The following is an 8,864-nucleotide window of genomic DNA, read 5'->3' on the forward strand; positions in this document are numbered from 1 at the left end:
ACACTCATCTTTACCGGAGCGACACACGGTTCCTCCTGGCAGGTACTAAAGACAGGGAGGCGGCGTGAGGCTGGGTGAGGCGCCGTGAAGAGGAACGGGTGGGCGGGTTCTTACCTGACAGTTGTAGCAGCACTCTCCGTACGCACACTGAGCTCCAGACTTCAGCTTACACATCTGATACTCACAGCACGGGTCCTCCTCACACTCCTGAACACAAACATTCACCCTCGGCTTTAATTCACTGCTCAAGGTTTAAAAGTTTCAGAACAAACACAAAAAGCAAATAACCTTCTCCGAGCCGCAGTCACAGTCCTCCCCGACGTCAACCAGCCTGTTTCCACAGAAGGGGGCGCTGTAGGCTTCATCGGGTCGGGGGACATTCAGGAGACACGTCCCTCCCGTCAACAAGATGATCTTCTCAAAGTCATCAGCGCTGCAGTTGGTGAAGTTTCTGGATCCTCTGCAGAGAGAGACGGGTCAGAGAATCAGCCGACGAGGCTCGGCGCCGCGCTTCTCCGGGTTTCAGCTCCGCGTTCAGTTTCACAGAAAATGATTTTCCTTCTTTTAGCCGTGTGTCAGCTTTTAAAGGTTAAAGGTTAAAGGTTGAGCATAAAAAAGACTCCTAAACTCAAAGGAGGAACCTTGGAAGGAAACAGGAAACTGGCTGGCAGGAAGGAACATGACCGACACCTACGTGGCTCCGGAGTTCATGATGCAGGCGGAGACGGGGCATTTACAGCTGCGCCCGTCGTCGTGGTTCATCCCCAGGTTGTGTCCGAGCTCATGAGCCAAGATGGAGGCGAACGAAGGAACGTTGTTGTTGGTGAACTGAGAGGAGGAGAGCAGAGTTCAGTCTGTGTTTCTGGTTCCTGTAATCAGTGGGAGGTGAGAGTCATACCGCGTTTATTCCTCCTCCGTGACTCCGAGAGCAGACAGTGGAGACAAACGCCATTCCTGCTGTCCCCCCGAAGCTCTTCTTCCTGCATCATCAACAAGGTCTTCGTCACGGGCAGAACATCATCATCATCATCATCATGACCAACAACAGCACTATCAGCACCTTCGCTCAGCATTAACATCAGTGAGTCATGCTTGTGTTTTACTGCTGAGTCATGCTTGTGTTTTACTGCTGAGTCATGCTCGTGTTCCAGTGTGGTGGTACTGACAGGATGAGCTGTGCCGAGTCATGCCGGCGGCGGGGCACCAGCTCCTTCTCCCTCCACTGAGCCTAGCTTAGCACAAACACTGGTGTTCCTCCGTTAGCCTAGCTTAGCACGAACACAGAAACTCTCACCCTGTCGTTGTCGACCACCAGCAGCAGCACCACGTAGTGAGTTTTATGGAGAACGGCTCTCTTCATCTGGAAAACAAACATTTGTTCCATCAAACTGACTCTCTGGTTATTTTACATCCTGTTGAGCCTTTATTGATGTTTGAACATGTTCTGTTGCCATTTTGAGCCTCTGTGTGTTTTTATTGTCTGATGTCTCTGGAAACACGACTGAACGTGTGTGTGTGTATATATATATGTGTGAACGCACCCTGCTGTGCGGTCTATGGTGGATTTCCTCTGCCTCGTACTGAGCATGCTCAGTAGCGTTGTCGCTCTCTTGATGAGGCGTTCCACAGTCCCGGGGCTGTGAGGTCACATCCTGTAGGCGGTACACCAGGTGCTGTTCGGGGGCGGAGTCTAATGGCTCGATTCCGTAGCTGTCGTGAGTGAGATGCATCACTCCTCTGATTAAAGAAAAAGACAGAAAAGACTCAGCTGCTGAGTGAGACCTCACAGGGAGAGCAGGAAATATAACCTCACACGTCCTCAGACCAGAAACAAAAACCAGAACTTTAGGTTTGGAATGAGTCTCATCTGAGGTGATGGAAAGTGTGTGTGTGTGTGTGTGTGTGTGTGTCTCACCTGAGGCCGTCACAGATGCTCATAGCCACCGACGAGCCGCTCATGTCCTGAACGAAGCCCTGATAGTGACAGTGGTTCTGAAACACAGAAAGGTACCAGGTGAAACCAGCAGGGGGCGCTGCAACCTTAAGGAGACAGTTCCTGAGGTCAGAGGTCAGAGAAGACATCATCTGAGGACCTGACTGAAAGCAGGCTCTTCCTGTCTGAGTCCCGCAGGACATTATCAAACACTTCCTGTCCTCAGAGAAACTCCGACTCAGCACTTCTGCCGCGTGAGTTTCACTTCCTCTCCTCGTCCATTTTCCAACCTTCGCTTGGAGACCTCTGACAGGACCTTCCTGTCTCTGTCCACATGAGACCCGGATCAGATCGGACCGGACCGGATTGAGGATTATTTAAACCCTAAATCCTGACCCCTAACTGGACCCAGAACCAGCTGCCAGCCGGTGCTGCTGAGAGCAGCTCTGACTCGTGAATTATTGAATAACTCTGATGAAGTGCGAGCAGAGCGGCGGGCAGGAAACTCCCAGCATGCATTGCTCTCTGGGACAGACTTCAGAGGAGGCAGTCAGCTGTGACCCGTTTGTTTGTTGACACCTGCCCTCTCAATCCTTCACACTTCCTAAGATTAAATTTCAAACTTTTTCACATCTTCTGATTTTCTCGGATTCATTTTTGATCCAAACGTTGAACAAAAGTTTACTGTGAAGGTTTGATTTTCTCTGCGTTCCAAAAACAAAACAAACAAAAAGGTTCTGGAGAAAAAGAACCTTTAAAAACTCGGTTTATGGTTCAAATCCCACCACTGGAGTCTTAGGAAATAAAACATCTTTGGTTTCATTTTGTAGAATAAAATAAGAAGCAGTTTGTGCCTCATAAATGTAATAATTCTGCACTTATTCATCATTTTAAAGTCATTTTATAAAGTGTTTAACATTCAGCTGCTGGGTTAGCCTTACTCTACAATTCTGAGAAATTTACATTGAAAATTTATTTTTAAAATTTTATTTTAATCAAACAGGATGAAGGAGCAGAAATTTTTATTCTGTTTCCTTTTTTTGGTCTCAGGACAGATCCAGAAAGACGATGTAGACACCAAGATTATAAAAACACACCCACAGCCCGTTAGTCTTCAGGGACAGACAAACAAACAAACAAACGTCCCGAAGCAGACGTTACCTGAACAGGTGGTCTGGATCTGATCAGGGATCCGTTCTGACTGTAGGAGAACTGAGTGAAGTCTGCAGGCAGCAGCAGCCTGGAAACAGACGGGTAAACAGGTAAACAACAACAACAGTTAAACAACAACAACAACAGCAGGTCTGTGCAGAGGTTCTGATCCAGAGGTTCTGGTCTTCATGGTTTCTTTAGTCTTGTTCTAAATCTGTTCTGTTAAACGTGTTTTCATCCCGACTGAATGAGGCTTTAACCCTTCGCCTGCTGAGGCTCGTCAGCAGCTGGTTATCTGCTGGTTATCAGCTCGTCAGCAACTCGTTATCTCAGACCTTCCAGCCAAGGTGAGTCTGAGAGAAGAACTCGTATCAGGATGTTGATAAAAACACGCTGATAGGACGATCTCAGACAGGTTTCTGCAGAGAGCAGCAGCTCTGGGTCGGTTCTGGTCATAGGAACAGGAGTCCAGGTGGAGCAGAACTTTGTTTAAACGCTGAGTCAGCATTCAGACCGCGTCTACGATCAAACTGCTTCTGCTGTTCATGGATCAGAACGTTCGGCTGCTGGGACATTTAGTTTCTGTAACTTTTAAACTTTTCAGAATATTTAATTTTATTTACAAACATTTTACCTGAAAAAACACACAGAGGTCTGTTCAGCTGCTGAATCTGACCCCGTTTTCTTTTGCTACTTTTAGCTACTAGTTTATTACTTCTTGCCTTTAGCTTCTGCCTCTTTTAGCTCATGTTCTGCCTGTTTTAGCTCATGTTCTGCCTGTTTTAGCTCATGTTCTGCCTGTTTTAGCTCGTGTTTAGGACGTTGGGTTTGGACAGTTTAGAAACCCAGGAAGCAGCAGCTGAAGGTGATGAAGGTGAGGAAGAGTCTCAGTGGGATGAAGATCAGGCTCCTCAGATGTTGAAGTTTTTTCTTCTGGTCTTGATTCCAAACTGAACGTTCTGAAGTCTGTAGAACCTGCTGAATTATTTGGTTCTGACCCGTGAGAACCCGTGAACAGATCGGAACAGAACCGTGGAGACTCACTGGTTTCTCTGCAGATGAACGATGTGATCGTTTCCGTCCACCCTGATGATGAAGGACGCCTGCAGAGAGACAACAGAATGAGGACAGGGAGACGAAGACAAAGACTGTTGGACACCTTTAGACACTCTTCATCACTCTGTCTCTCTCAGTGCCAAAGACCAAGAGCTGGAGTCAAACTGAGTCAGATGGGAGGAGGAGAACCGGACCGGACCTCAGTCAGGATCAGGTTCTAGATTCAGCACAGATCACTTTAATTAAGTCTCCTTCAGACGGAACAGCTGGAGGTCTGCAGGGAGTCCTGCAGCCGCCAACAGCACCTCCTCTTCATCAGGAGGAGGAGGAGGAGGAGCTTCATGTCTCATCCTGTCATCACTTTTCAAACCTTCTTTATCGAAAACTAAATGTTGTTTATTTCTGTCGTATTGTTTGTGTTTGAGAGCAGCTTTTGATTTAAAATCTTTATTTAATCTTTATTTATTGTTCTTTTCATGTAAACTAAGATCTCTGACCCTCTGGTCTGAGGAGTTTCTCACGTCTTCATCAGATTTATTATTTTTCTGAACTCAGCGTTCTGTAAACAACAATAAAAACTCAAGATGGGTGATCATGTAACCACCTGTGTGTGTGTGTGTGTCGGTGTGTTTTCATTCATCTGTCAGCAAAATATCTGCACAGACATCAGTGAAACTCTGGACAAAGATGGCCACCACAGCAAACAAAATGTTTGGTGGTAGTAGCTGACAGTCATCCTCAGCACACACTCAGACTTCCTGAAAGTGTCTTTGTGTTTCGACCCGACTGAGTCAGCAGGTTCTGATAGGTCCTGGTGCAGACCCGAGACCTGAGACCAGTCCAGGTTTGACCCAGTGACTGGAGATAAGAACCGGGTCGCATGCCTGACCCGGAGAAACGGGCCGAGGAAAAGGATGTCTGAAGGTGGCGCTCTAACAGAACCAAACAGAACCAGCTGAGAGGTTCTTTAAGAAAAACAAAGAGAAGCTGAAGCAGAACCAACAGCTGCTGGAAGGAACACCTGAAGGCCAGGTGTGTGTGTGTGTGTGTGTGTGGGCTGAAGGTGAGTCAGGACAGGAAGTCAGCGTGGCTCCACCTCCTTCATCATCATCATCATCATCAGGTCCTCTAACCGAGCCGGACTCAGAGGTCCGTTTGTCCTGGCTGACAGTCGGGCTTCTGTCTGTTTGTTGGGTGTAACCTTCAGGTTCAGAACCAGAACCAGAACCGACCTGTTTGTTTGTTTGTTTGTGTCCCACAGTCTTCACTCCTGTGTCTGAGTGTGTCAAAAGGCTTAAAAAACAGTCTAACACAAAACTGTACATTTGACGGTAGATTGGACAGTGCAATTTTATGCATTTTTAATCTAGTTAAAAATATTTTGTTCCTCTGCTCATATGAGGATGAGACTTATGAAAAGATTAAATCTGAGTAGACACAAAGCTGAATTAATTTGTGTTGATCCCGTGTCTCAGAGTACATCATATAATTGAAGACATTTACATGTTTCCACATGTTACATGTTTGTTTTTACAATCTAAGTGATTACCAGGACCGGTCAGCTCTTAGTTTCGCTGCACGTGCTTCTGTTTCATGACATTGTCCCATATAAACAAATCCCACAGGCTCCTTGTGAAAACCTGACCTACTGCTCTGCACTTGGTGTCACTCGGTGACAAATGTTTCCTCTCCTAGCCTCTTTCTCTCCTTCTGTTTGTCCACATACACTGAGGACGAGTCAGACACACTTATTCAGACTTCTAGCACTTGATCAGGATGATGACTGCAGGTGTGTTGAAGTTAGCAACACTGTGTAGTTACCCATTAACTCACCATTGTCTACCCTAACATTTGAGTGTAGTTCCTGCTGAGTATTTCTTAGCCTTTCCTCTTCTAATAAGCATCTTGAGGACAGTTGTGTGTGAGTGGATGTGAACTCCTTTGGTTTTGCTGCACTGATTTTGTCCACATGGTGGCAGTATTCAGCTGCAAAGGCTCAGCAATAATAGTTCGATGACTGAAGCATGCTGGATTTCAGCATTTCATACTGCATGTTTGAGCCTCTTTTTTATTATTATCTTCCACCACCGAAGACCAAAGGGCAGTAATGTTTTTGCCTGCCTGTGTTTGTGTGTCTTTCTGTTTCTTGATATCTCCTGAATCGCTGGCTGAATTTTAATGAAACGTTCAAGAAATACCCATCGGCTGTGCATCTATAGCTAATTACCTTCTGGAGCCACCAAATTCAGTTGTCCTTAAAGATACAAACCTGCTCATGTAAACTGATAAAGAAGTCAGGTAGCTTTTACAGATACAGAGCTAAAGTTTGGTGTGGTAGTAGCTGATAGTCGTTCTCAACACATACGTTTGACCACATCCTTTATAGAGCTGTCATTTCTCAGAATAAAATGGCTTTTGTTTAAAACTCTGACACGAAAGGTGGTGGGTGAAATGCAGTCCTTCAAAGAAATGTGGGCCTATGATTCAATTAAATTTTATTTTTAGTGGCTTTTGAGAAATACCTGAATTATGAATTATGAATTAAGATGTCTGAATTAGGGTGGCACAGTGGTGCAGTGGTTAGAGCTGTCGCCTCCCAGCAGAAGGTTGCAGGATCTCCTCCTGACCTGGGGCCTTTCTGGGTGGAGTTTGCATGTTCTCCCTGTGCTCACGTGGGTTTACCCCGGGTACTCCGGTTTCTTCCCACAGACCAAAAACATGCCTGGTAAATTAATGGGAACTCTATACTGTCCCTAGGTGTGAGTGAGAGTGTGAATGTTTGTCTCTATGTCCCTGTGATGGACTTGCGACCTGTCCAGGGTGTCCCACAGTGACTGCTGGAGACTGAATTAATTAATAATTTATGCAGGTGTTTCTTATTTTTACTGTAATGAATTTCCCAGTCAGCCATGTATTAGAACTGTTTTAAAACACTTTATTTCCTCTCAGTAGTTCATCCACCTGTTTTGTTGGACCAGTTTTTAGTTTAAAGTCTTGATATGTGCAGACAAATAGCTGACTGACAGAAAAAGGATTTAGAAGGAAAAGTGTAACACTGGAAACATATTTGAGACTCTGAATATACAGCAATGATTTATCATTCATAACATTGATGCTTTGCATTTATGGAAATGTTACTGCTTGACATTGCAAAGTAAATGTTTGCATCGTTTTTAGCGCTGGCACTTGTCTTTTAGAACAATTATGATATTTCATGTGGAAATTGATTCTGCAAATTTCAGGATGATCTAAGTTCTTTTCATTGTCGCTGGTTCGGTGTACCATTTCATTACATAAACAGAGAAGTGCTCTTTAAATATTCACACAGTGTGAAATGCAATACAGCCGCTGCCGGCTTTGATGGTCAGTGCAAAGGCACTTCCCGTTTTTTTTTTTGTTTTGTTTTTTTGCACACTTCCCTCTGAAGCATTCATTTCAGATAACATTCAGACACACTGTCAGAGTCCAGGACGAGGCGAGCGGTTTGCCCTGCAGTTCCCCGTCTGCCTGCGCTGTGACAGGCACGGGCGATTTGAATGTTGCACACCTGCCAGTAGATGAATATTTCTACGTCTGGGTAAAATAAAAATTAGGTTTGTTTAAATTGCATTATAAAGATATGCAGGCAAGGCTGGCTTCAGGTTTGATTTTTTTTTAATCACCAGTCCTCCACAGATATGAATTGCATCAATCAGTTATTTAGTTTTCAGACATTTTTATTGTAACTATATATTTGACCATATTTGAATCCAGTCTGAGTGATTGCAGGTCTGATTACAGATCTTGTTTTGAGAACCTGGCTGACCTGTATTAATTATTGATCCTGGATGAGGTTGGGTTAATCCTCCTGAGCAGCACAGAGGTTTGTTTACAGAATCTGAGGCTGTGGTGCACAATATGTAAAGAATGTACCATTTCCATCTTATTTGTCACCCACTGCTAAAAAGCAAAGGTAACGCGTGTGTGTTTGACTGCCTATTAGCAAAATATCTCATAAACCACTGGACAAAGTCTAATGAAAATTGCAGAAAGTAATCACTGGATGTAATCACTGGATGTGCATCTGGAACTCATGATCTAATTTAAGATTTGTCACACCCAACTGACACCAAGAAGCACAAACATGGCTGTAATTCTGCCACTTTTACAGATATTATCTTTTAATTAGGTGTGATAATAGGTGAGACTAATCCCTAAGACATATTCTGAACGCTAATAGATTGTGCAAGATCTTTGTTTGAAATTTTGCCATTCACCATTGAAGTCAACACTGTCTGTCTGTTAGCAAAATATCTCCTGAACCACTGAATGGATTTGAATAAAACTTTTGGGAAATAATCATTAAATTTGCATCTATAACCGACTAACTGTTGAACCTAATTCAAGATGGCCAGCACAGCTGACCGCTGTTAGAAAGCCCATAAATGGCTGTTATTCAGTCAATTTTACAGATATTGTACAAAAGCTTAGACTGGTTGTAGCTGAGAGTCATCCACACAACATACTCCAAGTGCAAAATCTTTGCTTAAAACTTTAGCGTTAACTGCCTGTTAGCAACATATCTCAAACAAAACTCTCAAAAAGTGACCACTGGATGTAAATTTGTAACTGATTAACTTCTGGAGTCAACCTAATTCAAGATGGCCGCTCCAGCTGATCAAAATTAGCCAACGCAACCCAGTCAACTTTTCAAATATTGAGCTACAATTTGATGTGGTCGTAG

At 44.3% G+C, this 8,864-nt stretch overlaps 1 protein-coding gene across 1 annotated transcript; it reads right to left on the reverse strand.

Moving 5' to 3' along the window:
* Positions 1-3: 3 nt before the first annotated feature.
* On the reverse strand, positions 4-4,491 carry LOC108241520 (disintegrin and metalloproteinase domain-containing protein 9; the record flags this gene model as incomplete). Its single annotated transcript, XM_037974611.1, is given in 11 exon segments — positions 4-45; positions 115-207; positions 289-460; positions 695-828; positions 899-980; positions 1,167-1,360; positions 1,542-1,737; positions 1,916-1,992; positions 3,095-3,173; positions 4,130-4,233; positions 4,447-4,491. Coding segments are annotated over 11 exon segments (1,218 nt in total), but the record flags the coding sequence as incomplete, so codon positions are not given.
* Positions 4,492-8,864: the final 4,373 nt, after the last annotated feature.

This window comes from Kryptolebias marmoratus, linkage group LG3 (assembly GCF_001649575.2).
Source record: "Kryptolebias marmoratus isolate JLee-2015 linkage group LG3, ASM164957v2, whole genome shotgun sequence".
NCBI classification, from domain to species: Eukaryota; Metazoa; Chordata; class Actinopteri; order Cyprinodontiformes; family Rivulidae; genus Kryptolebias; species Kryptolebias marmoratus.